The sequence below is a fragment of the Pseudophryne corroboree genome, chromosome 1 (genome assembly GCF_028390025.1).
Source record: "Pseudophryne corroboree isolate aPseCor3 chromosome 1, aPseCor3.hap2, whole genome shotgun sequence".
Classification (NCBI taxonomy): domain Eukaryota; kingdom Metazoa; phylum Chordata; class Amphibia; order Anura; family Myobatrachidae; genus Pseudophryne; species Pseudophryne corroboree.
In genome coordinates, this window is record NC_086444.1 from 639,267,425 (window position 1) to 639,289,772 (window position 22,348).

Below are 22,348 nucleotides of genomic sequence, written 5' to 3' on the forward strand. Positions count from 1 at the left end.
AACTAACCATCTCTTACAGAGAGTTCGGATGCAAAGACTGGAGGAAGCTAATCTAGTCCCACGTATGAATCTAGCCAGATGAGCACTTTCCAGTGGCCTGAGATTATAGTGTATACAGTATCATTTATATAAATAAATAAAAAACATCAATAACCGAACATCTAATACTCACCCGAGTTTCAAAGGTCAGCGATCCAGCCACTGGAGCACATCAGCAGAATGGAGGGGAAAGAAGATATGTGTCTGATACTCTTGAGGAAATATTGGGGTTCATTCCAAGTTGATCGCTTGCTGCATTTGTTCGTTGTGCAGCGATGAGGGGAAAAAATGGCACTTCTGCACATGCGTATGTGGCGCAATGCGCACGCGCAATGTACTATTACAACGAATGATGTAGCTTCACACAGGGTCTAGCAAAGCTTTTCAGTCACACTATTGGCCGCAGAGTGATTGACATGAAGGGGGCGTTTCTGGGTGTCAACTGACCGTTTTCAGGGAGTGTGCAGAAAAACGCAGGCGTGCCAAGGAAAACGCATTGTGTTTGCATGGCTGCTAAAAACTGCTAGCGAGCGAACAACTCGGAATGACCCCTATTGTGCATGTAAGCAGTAAGAGTATGAGTAAGATTAATAACCTCCTACCAGGTGTGGGATTCTCCAAGGGTTGACCATAAAGCATACACTTTACCTTACACTTTAAAGAACCTCAGATTTTATTTACGGAATAGAGTAAGTGCCCGGTCACAATGCCATCCAGTGGAGTCTCTACTTATTCCAATGCCTCAGCAAGGAATTGGGTTGTTCCTGGTTTGGGGATTATAAATTAACATTTACAAAGATCAATACTAAGCATTCATGTTTTTCTTTTGTGAATGACTGGAGGGCCTAGAAAGTAGGGTGTACATACTGTATTTCCTAATTTAGTGTTACTAATAGAGAGGATTAGTAACATGCTACAGCAAGAGGATAAGGCGTCATCAGATGTAAATGGAACACAAAAGTTTCATTATTAGCATAGGAAACAGGAAAGTGGACTTTGTTGCCATTGCTGTGATGACAACTTCACTAACATAGGGGGTAATTCTGAGTTGATCGCAGCAGGAACTTTGTTAGCAGTTGGGCAAAACCATGTGCACTGCAGGGGAGGCAGATATAACATGTGCAGAGAGAGTTAGATTTGGGTGGGGTGTGTTCAATCTGCAATCTAAATTGCAGTGTAAAAATAAAGCAGACAGTATTTACCCTGCACAGAAACAAAATAACCCACCCAAATCTAACTCTCTCTGCACATGTTATATCTGCCTCCCCTGCAGTGCACATGGTTTTGCCCAATTGCTAACAAAAATCCTGCTGCGATCAACTTGGAATTACCCCCAAAGTTCCTGCTGCGATCAACTCAGAATTATCCCCATAGTTTTTATCTATAAACCACTGACATATTGCGCATTGCGGTACATTGAGGAGATACAAACAAACTGCATACAATGACATAAAAGAGAAGGTAAAGATCGCACTGCCCTGTCCATATGAGTTTACAATCTAAAGCTAGATCCACATTGGAGCGATATCACACCAAAATGCTGTTTTGGTGCGATATATCACTTACATCGCGCAGTGTGTACCCAGGACTGCGCACACTTGTGCTGCACATCAAACCAAGCGTCCGTCTCTAGCGTCCTGTGTTATGTTAATGAAGGATGGAACGACACATCGCCCCAGTATCTACGGGTGTTCAGAACAAATCCCCGTTGCTCCAGCGTGTACCCAGCCTAAGAGTTGCAATAATTACTAAAGGATATTATAGGATATTACGGGGCTGTTGATGCAGGAAGTTTTATTGACTGAATTTGGGGTCAGGAAGGATTTATTATTCCTCTATTTAACTGTTGTATTAAACTTACTGAATGTTTACCTTATTAATTGTATCTTATTTTCAACCATACTATGTAAGTACTATGTAAGTAAATTAGTTTAGCATAAAGTGGTAAAAAAAAATGCCTAAAATAATGTCTACGTGTGTCAATTTGTATTACAGCTCGGTTAGGACATAAACATTGGTGCGTAAAATGAATTCATGTCAAAAGGAAATCGGGGAAAATGAAGAAGACCTGACCCAAGAACAGATAAATATTCTGGAAAGTAGTTTTAAAAAGTGCAAGACGCCGGACTGGGCCGATGTGATGCTCCTTTCAGCTGAGGCCGGACTTACAGAGCAGGAGATAATGGTGAGTAATACTAACCGAGTATAATTCATGTAGAGTGTAATCAGAGCTTCCATAAGTTAGAACACCAGTCTTATCTGAACTTTTCTTAGGGCATACAATTTACCTGGACCTCATGTACTATATACATTGTATGAGGCCTGCAAATCATTTTTATGTTACGCCAGTGTGCATAGATGGAAAGCGAACTGCACATCAAGCTGAACATCTACCCTCCACTGTAAGGGAATACCTTTTACAAACTATAAGTACCACCAGCTAGTCAGGAAAATGGAAACATCGGAGAGAGGGGACCTGTGGGAAAGTCTTCCTACAGCTTTAGAACAACCTTTCATTAAAGAAAATGTTTTTATTCTTTCCTGAAATGCTGCTCCATATTTAAATAAATCTATGGGGGTGATTCAGACTGGATCGCTGCAGCGGCAGCGATTGCAGTCTGAATCTTTTTGTGGAGTGTGCATGTATAGCGGCCGCACTGCGCGTTCACACCCCGGGAGCCCATTGAGATGCTATCAGCATCTCTGGGCTGCGATTGTCAGTCAGGCAGAGGCGGTCACGGGGCAGGAGGGGGTGTGCCAACGGCATTAGAACGCAGTTGGCGGGGCGCAGTCTGGACAATGGAGGCATGTCCAGACTGTTGGGTGGGTGGGCCGCCGCGGCTGCGTGATTTCACACGCAGCCGCTGCGACCCTGGACGCGTCCAGTAGCTGCCTGCCAGGGAGCTACTTGTCAGGTACAAAAGCATTGCCGCCGTGGGATGCTTTTGTACCTGTGCTGGGGAAAGGGGGGGGGGGGTAGGGCCTGACATGCAGAGCAGACTAGCCCTGTGCCGGGCGTCCCCCCGCATGTCAGAGTAAGTGATCGTAGATGTGCTAAATTTAGCACGTCTGCAATCAACTCTGAATTACCCCCTATGTCTTAAATGAATCAGGAGACAGTGGAGAAATCAGGACTCTTTTTATTACATAGAATGTTTGTTCTCCGTAGGATTTCAAAAGAACAGGGCAAAGTAAGTCATAATTACAAGGATGCAAGTCAATGTATAGTAGCACTGCTATAGAAAAATAGACGCACTGTTACACCTACTGTGTATTATGCAAGGGATGTTCTCACTCCACCCAACTCCTCACATGGGTCTGTCCAAGTGCCTGCTGTTCCATAAAATGCTGCCATCTATACTCTTCAGGCCCAGGCATATGGTGGCTATCTAAGTACCCAGTGCAAATTAAGGCAAGTCACTAAAGAATATTTTGCACCATGGTTTAGCTTGGTAACTAACAAATTGTCTGCTTCATCATTTTCTCCTTCTCAGCCAGGCAATATATCAGCATTACCAGTCCTGCTCTATGCCCTAAGCTAGCCTCTCCCCAGGTTAAGATATGATATGTCGACATTTATAAAGATGACATGAGAATGTTGACACAGTCATAATGTCAACATTGATCATGTAGACACGGCTTAAAAGTAGAAGGCTCAGCAGTAACTTACCTGGTGTCCAGCGGCAGTCATCTCCAAGTGCCGGCAGAACAGAAACACTACACACGGGTGCAGTGTGAAAAGAACTGACCTGGGAATAACCTAGGTCAAAGGTGCAGTGGAAACGGCTCTTACTCGGGTCTGATCCAAGTTGGAACCATTTTCCGAAACCAGGTCGGACAGAATTTAGGTGAAAAAGTAGTAGAACCTGAGTCAGACCCAAGATTTAGGTGGAAAAGGGGTAAACCTAGGAACATATAATTTGACGGCATATACAGTAAGAACCAATTGGCCCATCTCTCTGCCCTAAACACATATACACTAGGATTCATTTTTGTCAGGAGCCAATTACCCTACCAGTTTATTTTTGGAATGTGGGAGGAAACCGGAGAACCCAGAGGAGACCCACACAATCACAGGGAGGATATACAAACTCCACACAGTTAGGGCCATGGTGGGAATAGAGCACATGACCTCAGTGCTGGGAGGAAGTAATACTAACCATTACACCAAACGCAGAACCTGGGCCGGACCCGGGATTTAGGTGGAAAAGGGATAGTACCCACCAGTGCCGTACCTAGGTATTTTAGCGCTGTGTGCATGAAACGGCATTGGCGCCCCCCCCCACGCAAGATAGGGGCAGTGCGTGCCGCAGGCGCGTGGAAAATATGTAGGGGCGTGGCTTCATGGGGAAGGGGCGTGGCCACAAAATAATACCAATTCATACTACGGTGCATAGTAGTCTCCATTATTCAAATTACACTACACAGTTGCGCCACTACACCAGGTAGAGCCCCTTTTTACACATTACGGCAGACAGCGTCCCCTTTTTACACATTACGGCAGACAGCGTCCCCCTTTTTACACATTACGACAGACAGCGTCCCCTTTTTTACACATTACGGCAGACAGCGTGCCTTTTTACACATTACGGCAGACAGCATCCCCGTTTTTACACATTACGGCAGCCAGTCCCCCTTTTTACACATTGCGGCAGACACAAGAGAGAGAAAGAGAGAGAGAGAGAGAGAAAGAGAGAGAGATACTTACCATCTCTCCCCGCTGGCAGTCAGGCTCCTTGTGCTGGCAGATCCCGGGCAGCGGAGAAGGAGGAGGAGGGAGGGGGACTGGAGACGCAGCAGCGCTATGGAATTGGTAGAGGCGCCGCTGCAGCAGCCCCTTCTCCTTCTGCATTGGCTGCCCGCCGCTGAGAATGCTGGGATGAAGGAACCGCATCCCAGCATTTACAGCAGCGCCGGGCAGCCAATACGGAAGGAGAGAGGACTGCTGCAGCGGTGCTACTACCAATGACATAGCGTTGCTGCGGCTCCAGTCCCCCTCCCTCCTCCTCCGACGCTGCTGATGCTCTCCTCCAGCGCGGCGCACTGCACACAACAGGCGGCGTGTAATGAGTCAGTTTGACTAATTACAAGCCACTGGCCGTGCGCCCTCAGGGTAACTGCGCTGTGTGCCAGGCACACCTGGCACACAGGTAGTTACGGCGCTGGTACCCACCAATATGTTTATGCCAGAATTCCTGATATTACTAAAAACTTCATCTAGTAAAATTTACTTTATTATTCTTTATTAGCAATTACATTACTTTTTTTTTATTATTATTATTTTAGTCCTGTTATTACATTCCTCTACTGTAGTGTATCTCATAAAATGTTGCAAAAATAAAATGTGTCTCATGGCAGGCGCTCTAAGGAGAAAGCGATATGACACTAGCATTCATTGGTTTTAAAAATATCTATTTTATTGCACTTGTTTTAGATTGTCATATGACCCGCTGGTAATATCCTGCTCATCAAGCAGGCTGCATATAAAGAATAAACAGATTACAAACTCTGATAAACAGTTAATTTGCAGTCACTGAACAGACTTTGTTTGGTTCCATTATCAGCCTGCTGTTAGTTCCTCCTGCTTTTCCCAGGCTGACCTTGTGGCACAGAATGGCATCAATTGTGTCTATTCTCACAGTAGCATGTGAAACTGATACAGTAATGGGTAATGCAGAACATCACCCTTGTCTGTCCCCACACTGAGCTGTTTGTTCTCATGTTAGTCTTAATGTCTCTGTTGGAGTCTGTGTCTGTCTCTAACATTTCTATAACACATTAATACAATAATAAACCAGGCCTAATTACTAATCTCATGGTACAGAGCTAAGGGGCTAATTCAGACCTGATTGCAGCGGGCGATCAGGTCTGAACTGCGCATGCTATACGATCGGCATCTCAGGCCAGCGATCACCTCACCCTGATTGACAGGCAGAGGCGTTGAGGGGGCGGGTCAGCCGCCGTGTTGGGGGCGCGGTCCGGGTAACGCAGGCGTGCCCGGACCGTGAGGTGGGGCGGGCCGTGGTGGTGACATGATGTCACACACAGCCGCTGCGACCCGGGACGTGGCGAAAAGTCACCTACCATGCTGCGCAGGTAGGGACTTACTCGCTGGCTGTGCTAGCATCGCAGCCGTGCGATGCTATCGCACCCGTGTGGCGGGGGAGGGTCAGACATGTGGGTCGGACTAGCCCTGTGCTGGGCATCCCCCTGCATGTCGGGGTAGCTGATTGTAGCCGCACGGGTCTGAATTAGGACCTAAGTGATATCTGCATACTGAAATGGTCTCTGAGATATATACGGGCATCACAGTGTAGCAAAAGCTAATTGCATTTATGATGCTGTTACACTTTTGCAGTTTGTAACTTGCCAGAACAATAAGTCACTTTGCTGGCATGCACACTGGGCCTGATCAGATGTAGATGGAGTTACTATCACCGCTGCTTCCAAGCAACTTCCTTGGAAGCAGCAGTGATATCACTGTATGGTAATGCAGCAGCAGGCATCTATTACAAGCAGACGCCTCTTGCTGCTGTAGTGATCGGATCTCTTACCAGTGGCGGATCCAGACAGAGGCGGAAAGGGCGATTGTCCCTCCTACACATGCCCATGCACATTTTAGAAGCCGGTGCCGAAACGGATGGCCGGGTCCCATTACCGGTACAGGACTTCTGCCCGGCGCCCGCCACGATGATCATCTGCGGCAGCCGCAGGCAGCACTGACAGCCCACCGCCACTGAGAGTCTGAGAGCAACTTGCCGGGGCAGTATGTCACTCACTGTCTTCTCTGCGCCTGGCTCCCATTCCCTGGCCTCCTCCTCAGTGTCATCATGCCTCTGCGCGATGACATACACTGTCATGCGCAGTAGGCATTTGAGGACGCCAAGACCTGAGGGACTCCTTAAGGGGCAGGCGACATTTTTACAGCAGCGGAGCGGGTCTGGACCCCGGACAGCTGTGATTACCTTACTGATTGTGTGAGTGTTTTGGGAAGGGGAGTGAGGGGGGATGAGTTGGCAGAGCCCTAACTAGTTGTGTGCAGAGTGTGCTTTGCACATAGCGCACCTTTGGAGGGAGCGCATCTGGCACCGAGTCCCCAATTGGCCATAGCAAGCAGCACTGATGATGGTGAGTCCCTAGGTGTGCTCCCGGGTCAGCCGGGAGACATCCGGTAGCCGAGGACACGAGGAAGAGGCAGCGCTGGTGGGTAAGTATTGACAGGGGATGGGAGCAGTGAATGCCGGCTGATCAAGGAAGCCAGGAGCGGGCACAGGCCAGGGTTGTCTGCTGTGGAGGGTTGTCTGCTGTGGAGAGGAGAGCATTCAGCGCTGCGATGGAGAGTCCCCTGTTGTGGGGTCAGCCAGGACACTTGAGGGAGAAGCATTGGGCACAGGCCAGCGCTGTCTGCTGAGGAGAGGAGGCAGCGCTGCGATGGAGAGTCTACTGCTGTGCTGCGGGACCAGCCGGGAGCCATGACATGAGGAAGGAAGAGACAGCAGGACAGCTCCGGAGCGGTGATGGGTGGGTAATATTGACTGGGCTGGGAGTGGTGAAAGATTTCTCTGTTTTGGAGGTGACAAGTAGCCATCACCTCTCACATAGGCTCTATTAGATACACTACCTGACAATGCTGTCAATCCTGCACTGTATATGACACACGTTGGACACACTCCCTACTGCCACCTCTCCAACTACTCACTGCCGACAGCTACACACAGTGTCCCCAGTAGTTAGTTTTTTTTTTGAAGTTAGAATTTTTTTATTGAGAATGAACAGTGTCCATAACATGAACAATAGTTAGGTTGTACAGGTTGAGGGCATAAACTTGGTTACAGGTTGTGTACATAACATACCGTCTAAATAGAGACATTTCTATGGCGATAAAAACAAATCGGTATCATCAAAATGTGTCATATAAAAGTCTATTCGTAAGCCTAAACAATTCTCAATTTTATTTTTTATTTATCGAATCAATTCTATATCTAGACTGAGTGTAATTCTATGGAGGATAGAAGCAAGAAAGAGGAGGAGGGGGAAGGGAGTAGAGAAGCAAGAGAGTGGGCGGTATTAAAGGAGGAAGATTAAGAAGGTTCCCTATAAGAAAGCAAGAGATTGGGGATATTCTTCTGGTTTGATACCATAAGGAGGGACAATCAGTGGGCTAGAGGAGAAAGTAATGCTAGTGATAGTAGCAGTATTAGCTATATTATTAATATTAGCAGTATTATCAGTATTAGGAAAATTAACAGGATTAGCAGAATTAGCAGAGTCCGGGCATCACTAGAGAGCGGGCGAAGTACCAAGGAGACCAGGTGTTGTGGAACTGTGCCACAGTGTTATTCCTTAGGCTTGTAATGTATTCCATATTGGCTATGTGATTAATCTTATTCATCAGTACAGCCTTGGAGGGCGGCTTATGGTCTTTCCAGCATTTAGCTATCAGTGCTTTAGCCGCCATGCAAAGTTGCATGATTAGCTTGTCTTGGGTTTTGGGTATTGACGGTATGGGGGCGTGAAGCAAAGCAATGTCAGGAGAGAGGTCAAAGGTATGCCCGCAGGTTTGTGCAATAAGTGCTCCGACCGTGTTCCAGAAGGGACGGATAGAGGGGCAAGTCCACCATATGTGAAAAAAAGTTCCCTCCTCTCCACAGTGTCTCCATCACAGATTTGATGTTGTGGGGAAAATGGCGTGAAGCCTGGAGGGGACCAGATACCACCTAGTGTAGACCTTATAACATGTTTCCTTAAGTGCTACACTGATAGAAGCCTTAGCTATACGCATTCTAATTTCCTCCCATTGATCGTCTTCCAACGGATGGGAGAGATCTGATTCCCAGGCCATTTCGTGGGGTTCTCGGATTGGGGGGTCTGGTGCCAAGATTGAGTTGTATATTGTTGAGATATTCCCCTTTTTGCCGATTGAACGTAAGCACATATGCTCATAGGAGGTGGGTGTTTTTAGTGGGGTGGTTTTAAGCTGAGACTTGAGGAAGCTGAGAATTTGGATATATTGGTATTGACATGAGGATGGAAAGAATACCAAAGCGTTCTTGAATTTCTCCAAAAGTGGACGGTGCTGAGAGGCCTTTAACATGTAAGAATCTCGTGATACCCTGAGATTGCCATGGGGCCGCTATTCTTTGCACGCACCCTGGGGGGAAGGCGGGGTGACCCCAGATGGGTGATAAGGGTGAGGGGTATGAAGATAGTTTGTGGGTGCTGCGGAGTTTATCCCACAGTCTGAGTGTGAAGTTAACCGTGGGGACTGAGTAGGCCGAGGCTGGTCTGCAGGACCTGGGGAGCCAGGTAAGAGAGTCAAGGGGGACACCCTGATATAGTGAATTTTCAATATCTACCCATTTTCTGATCCCTATGGGGGAATGCCAGGACACTATATGGTTAAGGTGACATGCGTTAAAATAAGCCTGAAGGTCAGGGTATCCCAAACCTCCTGAGGTGGCACTCTTTGTCAACATAGCTCGTCTTAGTCGAGATTTACGCTGAGCCCAAACAAATTTGTTGCACTGTGATTGCAAGGACGCCAGAGTCACTCGGGGCACCATTATTGGGATGGTCTGAAACAGGTAAAGAAGACGGGGGGGGAGATTCATTTTTAGGGCATTGATCCTCCCGATCCATGAAATGAATAAACGGTTCCATTTATCTAGGTCTTGTGTGAGAGTTTTAATTATGGGAACATAATTAGCTTGAAATAGGCTGGTGTAGGATTTAGTAATAAATATGCCAAGGTATTTAATAGCCGAGGGTCTCCAAATAAAGGGGAAAGAAGACGTTAAGATCCTATGGGTATGTGGTGGAACGTTAAATGTAAGAGCCTCGGATTTGGTGTGGTTTATTTTGTAGCCAGAGAGGGAACCATATAAGAGTAGTTCTCTTTGTAAGTTAGGGAGGGATATCAAAGGGTTAGTGAGAGTCAAGAATACGTCGTCAGCAAACAATGATATTTTATACGGATTCTGACCCACTGTAACGCCCCCAATATCCGTATTAAGTCTGATTCGGGCTGCAAGAGGTTCAATGCATAGGGCGAAAAGTAGGGGTGAGAGAGGGCATCCCTGCCTAGTACCATTCTTCAAGTTGATTCGACGTGAGCTCAGGCCATTGGTCAGGACCGCTGATGAGGGGTTAGAATAGAGAGCCGCTATTGCTGTGATAAAGTGTCCATGGAAGCCGAATGCGGACAAGATAGAAAACAAAAAGGGCCACGAGATGCGATCAAATGCCTTTTCGGCGTCTAGAGCCAGAGCAATCGCTGGTATTTTTGTCGTGTTTATTTGGTGAATCAAGTTAACAATACGTCTGGTGTTGTCCGAGGCCTGACGGCCGGGAACAAATCCTACTTGATCAGGGTCTATTAGTGACGGCAGCACAGCGTTTAGGCGTGAAGTCAGTATTTTGGCAAAAAGTTTGAGATCGGTGTTTATCAAAGATATGGGTCTGTAGTTTGAGCAATACGAGGGATCCTTTCCGGGTTTTGGGATCACTATAATACGGGATGTCGTGGAGTCCGGGTGAAATAGTGTGCCCTGGAGTATTTTGTTAAACAGAGAAACCATATGAGGAATAAGTTGAGGGGCGAAAGTTTTATAGTACACCATCGGATAGCCATCCGGGCCAGGTGCTTTGGAGGGTTTCTGGGTTTTTAATGCAGCCTCAATTTCCTCAGCAGATATGTCGGCATTGAGAGCAGTATTAGTCTCCTCGTCTAACCGAGGGAGAGCGCATGCGTCTAGGTATTGTTGTGTCTGATCGGCTTGTGCTAAAGGGTCGGACGGGGGATCAAGATTATAGAGTGTCTTATAATAATCAAAAAAGACACTGTTAATTTTTTTGGGATCGTAAGTGGTATTACCTGAGGGCTGTTTTATAGAGTGGATGCATTGGTTAGCCTTTTTGGCGCGCAAGCGATTGGCCAACAAGGTGTGTGCTTTATTACTTTTATCATAAAACGTTTGGTTAGCCCATCGAAGTGAGCGCTCGACGTTCTCCGCCAAAAGTGATTGTAGGCCGTCGCGTGCCTTAGAAAGTTCGGCTAGAGTTTTTTTAGAGCGTGTGCGTTTGTGTTCCTGATCCAATTTTGCAATGTTATTTGTTAATAAAGCAATTTGGTTTTCCCGACTTCTCTTACGGTGGGATGCAAATTGTATAATAGACCCCCTGATGACCGCCTTATGGGCTTCCCAAATAGTGGCTATGCTGCAGTCACTTTCCACATTAACCGCGAAATAGTCTCTAAGCTCAGTTTTAATTAAGTCTTGGAATTTAGGAATCTTCAATAACGTCTCATTAAGTCTCCACGTCGGTCTGCCGTCAGGGATATCAAAAATGTCAAATGCCGCAGCTAAAGCTGCGTGGTCAGTCCAGGTAAGTGGGATTATCGAGGAAGAGTGAGCGGTCCGGGATAGGGGTGCACAACTCAGAAACATATCAATACGCGAGTACACATCATGTGGGTTGGAATAAAAAGTGTAGTCTCTGGTGGTCGGGTTAAGAAAACGCCATACATCGAACAAACCAGCCTCGGCCATGCACCTGTGTAGTACTGAGGAGTTTAGGGTTTGACCGCTGCGCAAAGGACCGGATCTGTCCATGTTTGTGAGAGCCATGTTAAAGTCACTTCCGACTAGTGTTTTACCTCTTCTATATGAGTAGAGGTCGTGAAAAAACTTACGGAAGAATTTAGATTGGGCAGTGTTTGGAGCGTATAGATTAGCCAAGGTAACCTCCTCGTGTCCAATTTTTCCTTGTACCATTATGTAGCGTCCCTCGTTGTCGTGTTTACAATCTAGAAATTGGAAGGGGACTGACCCTTTTACCAGTATGGCCACCCCATGTCTTTTTGCTGTATGATTAGAGTACCAGGCCATAGGAAATAGTTTAGACGTCAGGGAGGGATGGGAGTCAGCTTTCAAATGTGTCTCCTGTAAGAAAACCACATCACCTTTTAATGTTTTAAGAGATCTGTGGAGATGTGAGCGTTTCTGGGGAGTATTCAGACCCTTAACATTGATGGACAGGCATGTTAACGGCATGGTTAAAGCAAGAGTGGGGGTGGTTCGCTGGTAACCCCTAAGATCCCGGACTCTGCTAGGGTAGACAAGAAGAACCAAAGAGAAAGAAATAAAGAGGAGAATGAAAATGTATGTTACTGTACACGAACAGTACTTAATAACTAGGCCTATTTGTCGGTGAACACAGATATGTCAGCTTGCCACTGTCTCGTGACGGGGGTCTAAGGGAGGAAGATAATAGAAGAAAGAGGAGCAAAGGAGAAAGAGAAAAGAAATAAGCAGGCGTAGTATCCAGTAGGCAGGATACTCGACTGCCAAGATTGAGCTCTAGGTGAGAGAAAGAGCTCACTTGCGGGATGTAAATGCAGTATAGCAAAAGAGGGTATCAACCCACTATGTTTGAAAGTACCTTTGATCCCTATGAGTCGGGGGAGGATGTGTCAAGACAGAGACCCGACACCCCCCACCCGAGACCATAATTACTCCAAAAATAATAATAATGGACTTATATGTAGCTATCCAAAACTTAGCTCTGGGGCGGATCAGTCCCAGATACCAAATGTTAGCAAAAAAGTAAGCATGTTACAGCTAGTATCAATAGGGTAATAACCTAATAACAATAGAGCTTACAATAACGTCTCCAAACAGGCCGGCGCCCGGAGACAGGCTCCATGGTGTCAAAAGTGGGGTCAGTCCAGGACACTAGCCACCGGGCCCCGTCTCCTGGTCGCCCGCCAGATCGGCGAAACCAAACAAAAACGTTGCTTTACGCGGGGTATAAAAGTCCGCCAACAAAAGCATTATGTTAAAACAGTAAAAGGGTCGTCAATATACCAATACGATATCAAAAACATGGATTACATGGCATTTGAGCAAAGTTGAGAGCAAAATCAATCATACTAGACGTTGTAAAAACGCAGCGTTCAAACATAAACGTAAACGTAATGAGCAGCAAAATTATGAAGTAGCAACCGGGGGCAACTGCAATTTTCGGAGAAGCTTGTCCCCTTCATCAGGAGAGCGGATGGTGTGAACTTTGCCATCAATCTCCACAATGAGGCGAAAAGGAAAACCCCAGCGGTATTTGTATCCATTGTCGCGCAGTGTAGAGGTGACGGCACGTAAATCACGCCGCTTTGCAATGGTCACCGGTGACAAGTCTTGGTAGATCTGGATCCGGGAGTCTTCAAATAAAATTGTGGTTGAATTCCTGCACGCCAGTGTGATACTATTTTTGATCTTAAAGGACAGAAACCGTAGGATGACGTCGCGAGGAGGGTCCGAGTCCTTCGGTTTAGGTCTCAGGGCGCGGTGCGCTCTTTCAATCGAAATAGCTGAATCCGTAAGCGACGGGACCAATTGCAGGAACAAGCGTCGGAGGTATGGTTCCAGTTCGGAAGTTGAGACAGATTCTGGAATATTGCGGACGCGTAAATTGTTCCGTCTTTCGCGATTTTCGCTATCCTCAACCTTATCCTTGAGGATTTCCAGCTCGCTGGATAGGTAGCTCATGTCTTCGCCCACTTGTTTACGGAAGTTCTGTTGGTGGTCTTCCCTTGATTCCAGCGCGGTTGTGCGGGAGTCTAGAGCCGCCATATCTGATTTTATTTCCCCGATCGCTGATTGAAGGGCTGACGTGAAGGAGTTCTTAAGGTCTAAGATCATGTTTTGAAGGGATTGAATATCCGCTTTGGTTGAAGGTGCTTCCGTCTGATCCATGATGGGGGTAGGCATTGATGGGGGTGGAGATGAGGTTTCAGACAGTTTTTCCCGGCGTGAGAAATGTTGCGAGATATCCTGTGAAGCTCCCGGTTTTTTTGCTCTGGTGTTCGCTCTGCTCATAATATCTGGTAGTATAAAAACGACCGTTTAAGGATTGGTGTCGAGAGAGGTGAACGTGGATGTTACGTGTTCAACAATTGGTCCGGGTGAGGGAGGAAGTCAGGCATCCGTAGTGCTACATCGTTTACAGGACCTAGGTCCTAATAATCTGTGAAATCAGTGAGAGGGATCCCCAGGAGAGCGTCCCGGTTTAACACACCTCTTTCTCTGGAATTATGGAAAGGTGTAGCAGCAGCTGCAGGGTGAGGGATCAGGGATGATAAATCAGTTGAAGTAGATCTGGTGATATAAGGAGTGTATTTCCATCTATCTCCAGCGGGGGCAGCACAATTCAGGGGAGAGGGGCCTAACCTGCCACCTCCAAGATGGCCGCTGTCCGAACTGTGCAGCTTCTCTTTCTTTTTTTCCCCCTCTACTTGGTTCATCCAGATTTCTGTGGGGCCAGACCCTATTTAATCACTGGGTGTCCTCTGCACCCTCCGCTAAGCCCCCTCTGTCACCGCCGCGGCCCGCCGGTTAGTTGTTTCAATGCGGCGCCTGCTTTCCGGCAGACGCCACAACCAAGATGGCCGCCGCCACCGGACCTTCTCAGTGCCGCTCGTCTCCGGTCTCGCAGCTCCCGGGGCTCTCCGGCTCACCTCAGCCCCACTTCCAAGGCTCTCCAGGCAAGGGGCATCCAGCAGGACGGCGGGGTAGGTTCGGTGAGGTATTTTAAGGCGGCCGGAGGTCGATCTCTCACGGGCGGGGGTGGACGGAAATTGAGGTCCCGGCTTCACCTCGTGGGGAGGGCCGCAACCTGCAAGCACAGGGCAGGCCTGTGCTCCGGCTCCGCAACTCACTCCCAACGTGTCTTTATATGCAGATAGTGGTGTGGGGCAGTATTTAGGGTCTGTAGGCAGCGTGAGGGCAGTTTTAAAATTAAATAGAAGCTTGTATTAGCAGGAGCTCTCCAGGGGCACGTCCTCTCAGTCAGGCCACAAGCCACGCCCCCCCCCCAGTAGTTAGTTTATAGTCATGAGCATTGTGCACATTACTGCATAACGATCTTCAATAATTTTAAGTCTCACTCTTTGGATATGCTAGTTGGCCAGAATCTATATTTCCACTATCCATTCTAATCTTCCTGGCTCTTATCTCCACTGCTGTACTGTACTGTCCATCCTCCTGTCATACTGTACCACCTCTTCCCTTTCTACACACCTGTCTAATCTTACCTCCCCGGTCACGTAACTTTCTGCTGTCTGCTTTATATCACCCTTATAAATTAACCCCTTTAGCTCTCAAACATTAATTTACTATGTACATGTTATTGTCAGCCAGCCTGGGGCCGATGCTGTTCCTTGCACACAGCACCAAAATGTCTAGTTACGGCACTGTGAGTTGGTGTAGGTGTTTAGGTGACAACGAACAAACATCTTATGCCACTAATAAACACCGCTTGCTATAACTGCTGCAAGCTCAGCCATGCTCTTCTGCAGCTTAAATATTTATTTTATTAGCAGTTTCTTATATAGCGCAGCATATTCCGTTGCGCTTTACAATTAGAACAACAGTTATAGAACAAAACTGGGCAAAGACAGACAGACAGAGGTAGGAAGGCCCTGCTCGCAAGCTTACAATCTATAGGGAAATAGGCATTGATACACAAGGATAGATGCTACCTGTCACATAATGGTTCCCCAGATTGCTAGGTTCTTAACGGGTTGTATGATATGATCACCCAGCAATGTTGGAAGACAAAATGTGAGTTTATGTGGACTGTACAGAGGGGATGTAACTTGATAGTGAAGCGTCGAAGGCTATGTGGGTGGGTCTGAAATTTGGTAGGCTTGTCTGAAGAGATGAGTTTTCAGGGAACGTTTAAAGGTTTGGAGACTAGAGGAGAGTCTTATTGTGCGTGGGAGTGCATTCCACAGAGTGGGTGAAGCCCGGGTAAAGTCCTGTAATTTTGAGTGGGAACAGGTAATACATGTGGATGAGAGATGCAGATCTTGTGCAGAGCGGAGAGGTCTGGTAGGGAGATATTTTGAGATGAGTGAGGAGATGTATGATGGTGCAGTTTGGTTAATAGCCTTGTATGTAAGTAAAAGTATTTTATATTTGACACGGTAGAATACCGGTAACCAATGGAGGGACTGACAGAGCGGATCAGCAGATGAAGAACGTCTGGCGAGGAAGATTAGCCTCGCAGCTGCATTTAAAATGGATTGAAGTGGTGAGAGCCTATGTTTGGGAAGACCAGTAAGGAGACTATTACAATAATCAATGCGGGAGATGATGAGTGCATGGATTAGAGTTTTTGCAGTGTCTTGTGTAAGATAAGGGCGTATTTTGGATATGTTTTTAAGGTGCATGTAACATGATTTAGAGACAGATTGAATGTGTGGAACAAAGGACAGTTCAGAGTCAAGGGTGACACCTAGGCAACGAGCTTGTGGGGTAGAGTGGATAGTTGCATTGTCAACAGTTATGGAGATATCAGGTTGGTAACTACTCTTAGCTGGTGGGAAAATAATTAATTCTGTTTTGGAAATGTTGAGTTTGAGGTGGCGAGATGACATCCAAGATGAAATGGCAGACAGGCATCCAGTGACACGAGCCAATACAGATGGTGACAAATCTGGGGAGGATAGGTAGATTTGAGTATCATCAGCGTACAAATGATACTGAAATCCAAAGGAGCTGATTAGTTTACCAAGAGATGAGGTATAGATTGAGAAAAGCAGAGGACCTAAGACTGAGCCTTGCGGTACTTCAACTGATAGAGGTAGAGAAGAGGAAGTAGAATCAGAGAAGTGAACACTGAAAGAGCGATTAGATAGGTAGGATGAGAACCAAGAAAGGGCTGTGTCCTGAAGACCATGGGCGTAACTTTATCCCAATTGTCCGAAGGCAAGATCAGTCTTGGTGCCCCTTCCTGGCACTAGGGGCCAGGCTAGGCTGCAGGATGGGAGGTTTAGGCTGAGGGTATGGTTGATAGATGGGAGGGTTAGGCACAAGGGGGTGGGTTATGGTTAGACACTAGGGGAAGGGTTAGGCTGCGGGACGGGAGGGTTAGGCAATAGGGGGAATAGGCTGCGGGACAGGAGGGTTAGGGTTAGGCACTAGGGAGAGGGTTAGGCTGTGGGACAGGTGGGTTAGGCACTAGGGGAGGATTAGGGTTGGACACTATGAGTAGGGTTAGGCTGCTGGATGGGTTAATGCACTATGGGGAAGGTATTGCTGCCGGATGGGAGGGTTAAGGTTAGGCACTAAGGGAAGGGTTAGGGTTAGACATTAGGGGGGAAATAGGCTGTGGGACAGGAGGGATAGGCACTAGGGGGAGGGTTGGCTGGGGGATGGGAGGGTACGGGTTTGACACTAGGGAGAGGGGTAAGCAGGGGGGTAGGAGGGTTAGTTTTAGGACTTTATTACTATGAGGGCTGGGACTTTTATCCCTCTATAAATATTGATGGGTTCTATAGAGATTTGTGTGAGAAGTGGCAAGACTAAACAGACCTGTCTTCAATTCCAGCTCTGCAGGCTCTAATCCATTTCAGTCACAGCTGGTAGTGGGCTTCCTTCTCCTCCACTTGCTGACTTCCTTTGATGATGATCTGGCTCCACCTTGGGGCTGGGCACCACCCGCTGGTGCCTCATCAAAGTCTCACTGTCAGCAGCACGTTGCTTTAATTTTCACTACAAGTAGTGAAAGTGGTGCCTCGTCCGACACCATCCGGCAGCTCCCTCCCACTCCACTGCGCTCCGTCCACCTCAGGCACCATCACAAGTGCTGCTGCAGCCTTAGACAGCATAGCTCCCTGTCCCTCACACTGCCCACCTCACCATCCCATAACGTTCTGGAGTGGAGACACTTCTATTCAACTCCCCTGTCTGCACACCCCCTCTCTGCTGCCGAGGTCGCTCAGAAGCCAGCGCACGGGTGTAAAGGACAGGTGAGCCAGGGCGGCTCACCGTGCACTAGCTGTGTAATACTGCTGCTGAAGCGTCTCCTTCAAACACACAGCACGGGGTCCATGTCGGCATTTTACGGGGTGCAATTGCAGGAGTGGTGTGCTGCATGCTCACTGGCTCCTCTATACCGCAGGAACATGAGGGACAACGGAGGTAAAGTGCCCACTTCAGGGCTTGGAGCCCGGCGGCAACAGACTCCGTTGTCTGCGGGAGTTCCGCCCCTGGGGAGGGCAACAAAAAGGATTTACTTGTGTAAGTAAGGGACACCAAGCATAACAATAAGAGCTATCACACAGGTTTGGCTTTTGTGTAAACTTAAGCTAATAACGTCCCAGCATGGTCAGGGTACTATATGAAATGCTTGACTGCTTGTTGCATATAATTGTGGCTAGCGTGGCAGGGTGGTGATTCTTGAGGGTAAATTTACTAAAGTTTCTAAAACACAGAATTGGTGATGTTGCCCATAGCAACCAATCACATGCTGTTTATCATTTTCTAAAAGGCAATAGAGAAGTGATAGGCAGAATGTGTTTGGTTGCTATGGGCAACATCACTAATTCTCTGTTTTAGAAGCTTTAGTAAATGTACCTCTTGGTGTGCATTTAGCAAGAGTTTTCAGTTACTAAAACAAGTCAAGTTAATATTTAATGAGCTATAGTATCTACGCTGCTGTGTACATGGAATGCCAAGGAAAACCCATCATTAGCAAAGGGTACTAGCAGGAGAAAGCACATGCTCCACAATATTGCCGTAATATGATTAAACTTAAAAGGTTGTGTGCTAAAGGCTTTTTTTTTTTAATTAGTCCATAATTATATCCTAATGCAGTTTTAGGTCATCTGCAAGAACTCTGCTGCTGTTGAACTACAAGTTTCAGCATGCCACGCCTTACTGTAACAGCAGCTGGAGAGCGTCAGGTTGCTACTGTAGACAGTTGCGGTTCTGGAATGTTTGTTGCATGCATTGTGTTTTTCCACTTGTTGAGGATTCAGAGCAGGAGAGGTTAGGGGCTGCAGTGGAGAACCAGTGCGGCCAGGGGTTTTCTTTTAATGTGAATGTGTGTACAGTACATCTCATAGGGAATACAGATTGTTAGCTTCACTGGGGCAGGGACTGATGTGAATCATGGCCAAATAGTTTCTGTAAAAGCGCTGTGGAATATGTGTGCGCTATATAAATAACTGGTAATAAGTAAATTATCTAAGTAAATGGGAGGGGCATAACTAAATGAAAGAAGCTATGAGTAGAGGGGAGGGGTTCAAATTCTTAAACCGCCCCCCCCCCCCCACTAGAAATAAAGTCTAGATCCGCCACTGTCTCTCACTCACCATTGGACGGCTTGTACCCATGGTACCGTGCAAGCCACCTGTCACCTAGGCCAGGAAATCTCGGCAGTGATCCCTGGCCTCTTCCCTCCCCCTAAACGGTGGCAGACTGTCAATCACTTACAGTCTGCTGCCATCCTGCTACCTTTAGGACCTGTTTGCGCATGTACAGAATGGGTCCTGCGCATTTGCAAAGTACCAATAATCAGTAGTTGTTACGGAATCACAATAACCCCCACAGTTTGGATGGAATTTGGTCAGAAGGTTGACAGTAACCGTGTTGACAATAATAATGTTGGCACCACAATGTCAGCAACAGAATGTTGACATGGTCCAAAATATTGACAGCCACCCTGTTGACATTCACAGAGTGTTGACATGTTCACAATGTCAACAACTGAACTGTCACCATGGGAAATGTCTAATGCTGCCGGGAGAGTTAGGGATAGGCTACGGGAAAGGTTAGGATTAGGCTGTGAGAGGGTGATGGCTAGGCACTAGAGGGAGGGGGAAGAGTATAGACTAGGGGTAAGGGGCTCAGGGGGACATTTACTAAGCAGTGATAAGAGCGGAGAAGTGAGCCAGTGAAGAAGTTGCCCATGCCAACCAATCAGCACTGAAGTAACATCTATAATTTGCATGCTATAAAATTATACAGAGCTGCTGATTGGTTGATGGGGAAACTTCTCCACTGGCTCACTTCTCCGCTCTTATCACTGCTTAGTAAATGTACCCCTAAATACTTACTGTAATGATGCTGCAGAGACATTGCTGACAGAACTCATTCTCATGTGACCACTGGGACCTGGAAGAAAACACTGGAGCAGCTGCAGCTGTTGGGAGAATGATTAGACACCACTAGACCACCAGGGACGGTTTGTCAACAGTACGTAATGTTGACATATCATCCGTGTAGACATGATGAATGTCGGCATGGCCAGTGTCAACATGCGAAGCATGGCTGCTGTTTGACCATGTCAACATCCTCATGTTGACATGAATGTCGACATGATAACTGATGACCAATAATAGAAAACTCATTTGGATGGATAGTGGACTGATTGGGGTAGCCCACAGTAAGGTAAAGTGTTTAGAAATCCGGGGCTACCCATACTGCAGGTCTTCCAGTTAAGTGAAATTTATGCTACTGGCTTAGCGTAAAAGGAACGATTAATTATCAAGAGTATGTAGAGTTGCTTAAGAACACAGAGACAGAATGTTACATGTTAATAGTAGACTGGTTGTTTATATAAATTGAATGTGTATTGATAATGGGGGTTTTTTCTGAATAAGTGTTTGAAGTGTAAATAGATACAGTATATTACTAATATACTACTGTAAATATAAACTGATTTCTTAAATGTATAAGTGAAATTATTACATTTTATATCATTTGTACAGACCATTAGTTTTTAAGAACAAAAGCACAAAAGAAAAACTATTTATAATAGATTTGTACTGATACTATTCCATATGTTTTTATTGATTAATTTAGATAAAAATGTTGAAGAACATACAGTAAAGTGGCAGAAGATATCAAAATAGGTCATGTTACAATAAAGTAACTAATAGCATCAGGGTCCATCAGTGACGGTTATAATACTCTATATGGATCCTACTGTCCATTACTGTTTATGATGCATATTAGTGCATGATTAATGGCCATAGTGAGAGCTTTATTTACAGTTATTCTGCCCTAAACATTTTAAGTGGATGCAAATGGATAAAAAAGAAAAGGTATATTACTCTGACGACCTAGATCAAAGTTGTTGTGTGAAGTTTGTCAAGAACCCACATAAACATACAATATATACAATACACAGCAGTGGAGGACCTGAAATCCATTTATATACGAATAAATGTAATACTATAAAAATATACATATACAATAAACGTATCAAAACACCAATTACACTCTTATGTACAGCAACCAACAAATAAAAATGAATATGTATCTAAAAAATGTTGTGCAGTGCTGTTACAGGAATAACACCAATTAATGAACAGAAAAAAGGGGGAGTCTACCAACTGACAAGAGAAGATATTGAGAAGTCATATAATGTGTTGCAGCAAACAAAGTGAAGCTGGGAAGATGATAGACGATATATTGGACGATTTGACAAATCGTCCACATCGTCCCGTGCATCGTTCCTTGCACCTTCTCAGTGTAGGCACATCAGACAGTGGGCTACATGCATCATCGCTTGAGGAAAATGATAAAATGGAGAGTGAAAAAGTACCAGCCAATCAGCTCCTAACTGACATTTTTCAAACACAGCCTGTGGCATGGCAGTTAGGAGCTGATTGGCTGGTACTTTTTCACTCTACATTTTATCACTTTCCAAGCGATGATGCATCTAGCCCAGTATCTTTAATGACAGCATAGTCCTGGATGTGGCCACTGAATGATTTATATTGCACGGTTGCGCATTATGGAGCCGATTCAGCATAAAACGCTTAAGTGTGGAAATCTCTATTTGGCAATTTCCGCACTTCTGCTCATGCATGCACGCCACTGCGCGCATGCACGAGGACTTCAATTGTGGTCTCACGTGAGGACTTAGATTGCGATTGCATGTGATCAAGCGGGGGAACAGGGACTGGGCATCCCTGCAGCATTTTAGGGGCATCGTGGTGGCGTTGGGGGGGCGGAGGGGGCGGGGGCATGGTCCAGACAACGCAGGTGTGTCCGGACCATTTGTGGGGCAAGCTGCAGTGGCTGCGTCACCTGAAACATGGCAGCCCAGCGACTGCATTCACAGCTAGGCTGTAGAGGCAGGAGGCATCCATTAAGATGCGAGCACATCGCTGTTTAACGATGCACTCGCATTTCAGCGGGAGGGGGAGAGAACCCCACATGTGGGGCTGCCTTGCCCTGCTCCTTCCCCCCCCCCCCCCCCCGCATGCTAGAGAGGTGAGTTGTAGTTTTGTGATCTCTCACAAAACTACAACTCATGCTGAAGGGCCCTACACAGTATAGTGTGTACGGCCAATCTGCATTGTTCTGATGGTCATGCTGTTGGCCACGATGGAGGATCATCTAGTGTGTACCTAGCATTAAATGGCTTTCTTGTTGACAGATATGACCTAGATAAATAACAGACCGTTGAAATATAAGCATAGCCACGTGATGATACAATCTTGTGAGTAATTGTA

The 22,348-nt window shown here is 46.5% G+C and overlaps 1 protein-coding gene across 10 annotated transcripts in view; it reads left to right on the forward strand.

Moving 5' to 3' along the window:
- HOPX (HOP homeobox) overlaps positions 1-22,348 on the forward strand; it is a 50,291-nt gene that overhangs the window by 22,838 nt on the left and 5,105 nt on the right. For all 10 annotated transcript variants that reach the window (XM_063914604.1, XM_063914599.1, XM_063914606.1 and 7 more), the window contains one exon: positions 2,035-2,224. In XM_063914604.1, coding sequence (XP_063770674.1) covers positions 2,066-2,224 — 159 coding nt within the window. In that variant the 5' untranslated portion in view covers positions 2,035-2,065. The remainder of the gene's footprint in view (positions 1-2,034; positions 2,225-22,348) is intronic.